The 1,601-nt window shown below is 41.2% G+C and overlaps 1 protein-coding gene across 1 annotated transcript in view; it reads right to left on the bottom strand.

Annotated features, from left to right (window-relative positions):
• Nucleotides 1–51: 51 nt before the first annotated feature.
• The window catches only part of LOC106536934 (3-hydroxy-3-methylglutaryl-coenzyme A reductase), a gene marked incomplete at its 3' end in the record, with an annotated part of 13,736 nt that continues 12,186 nt past the window's right edge, over nt 52–1,601 (bottom strand). Inside the window, 3 exon segments of the mRNA XM_014034296.1 lie at nt 52–206; nt 862–1,020; nt 1,101–1,244. Coding sequence (XP_013889750.1) covers nt 52–206; nt 862–1,020; nt 1,101–1,175 — 389 coding nt within the window.

The following is a 1,601-nucleotide window of genomic DNA, read 5'->3' as shown; positions in this document are numbered from 1 at the left end:
TTAGCTACATGTGTTTACCTGTTGTGTGCCATATTAGCTACATGTGTTTACCTGTTGTGTATCATGTGACTTTTGACAAGTTGTCCTGCAGCCAGTGCACTCATCAGCGACAGCTCTCCAGCTAGAACTGTAGCACAAACGATCCGGGCCAGCTGACGTGCGTTCTCTCCTGGACACGTCTGACATGCTCCCTGTACACCCAACATCTGCAAACACACGTGTACTGTAATATGACTTCCTTTACAAGGTTAGGTCAATTTCAGGGTTTTTATGATAATAGGAGCTACTGCTTAAATCAGCAATTTCCAACATTTTTCCTGCCCAAASGGAATGTTTTTTTCCAGTGTCTTTTAATGTGTGCGTTTGTAKCATTAGCAGAAATATTTCCTGAACAATTGAGCTGATTTTAACAAAACTTTCCAAAAGTAACCATTAACTCTACAACTCAACTTCTGGTGTTGACTCAGTATAACATGGCCTTTACAGCCAGCTTACTTTGTAAACACACAAATGACTTAAGCTCAATTTACAGATATTAAGCTAACTGATCATCATTCCCAACAAGTATTCAGAGTTGGGTGATTAGACTATCAGGTAACATCAGTTTAAGGATATTTTTTAAAAAATATAACTTTTCCTGTCAGGAGGTCAGATCTGTGAATATAATTCATATCCAAACCTGAAAACARTGAAAACCATCCTGATTGTGTTTAAAACCACCTGGTGTACTTCCAGCAACAAAGTCTCAAACTTTGTCAGACCCCACTAATGTTTCATAGCTCAGCAAACAYCTGTGTGATTTATTTGTTTTCAAATTAGCAATATGTTTTTCATTCATCCATAAAGTGTGTGTTTGTGTACCTGGAGGCAGGCCTGCTGMGGGGGCAGGTTGGTGCCCCCTCCCACAGTACCCAGTTCTATAGAGGGCATAGTGCAGGTGATGTACAGGTCCTCTCCTGTTGGTCCTGAGGGCTCCATGAGTGTGATGCAGTTACTGCTGCCCACTGACTGAGCTGGATCCTGAAGAACAACACATCTTTATGGATCATCTCTGAAGATCACTGACAGAATATGAAATGAACTCACAAAAACAACTCTACCTGTCCACATGCAATGTAGATGGCAGCCACCAGGTTGGCTGAGTGTGCGTTAAAGCCACCGATGCTTCCTGCCATGGCTGAGCCCACCAGGTTCTTCTGGATGTTGACCTGGATCAGAGCCTCTGTTGTTGTTTTTAAGACCTGATCCAGCAGGACAGAGAGAAGACATGAACCACTATCACTGACTGGTTTCAGCTGCACTGTTTATTGAGGAAATTGGGCAGAGACTCGTTTCCAATGTATACTGTAATTTTAAAATTTCTGTGACGTAGGCGGCCGAGGAATTAGGCCTTCGGAAGACCTGGCCTATTGTTTTGGACACAGCCTATATATATCCCCTGGATCCCAGTCTTTTTAAAGAGATTTTAAAATGGCTGAATAAGATGTGTTGTCCATCATCAGCACAAGTCTTGTTAGTAGATTTGTTGAATTAAAACATGTTAAAGTCCAGCCATTTTCCCTTTTCTTTCTAAAATTTTAGATAGAAAAACTGTATTATAT

This window comes from Austrofundulus limnaeus, unplaced genomic scaffold (genome assembly GCF_001266775.1).
Source record: "Austrofundulus limnaeus strain Quisiro unplaced genomic scaffold, Austrofundulus_limnaeus-1.0 Scaffold2040, whole genome shotgun sequence".
NCBI classification, from domain to species: Eukaryota; Metazoa; Chordata; class Actinopteri; order Cyprinodontiformes; family Rivulidae; genus Austrofundulus; species Austrofundulus limnaeus.
Note: the sequence above shows the minus strand (reverse complement) of the source record. Positions and strands in the feature narration are given on the sequence as shown.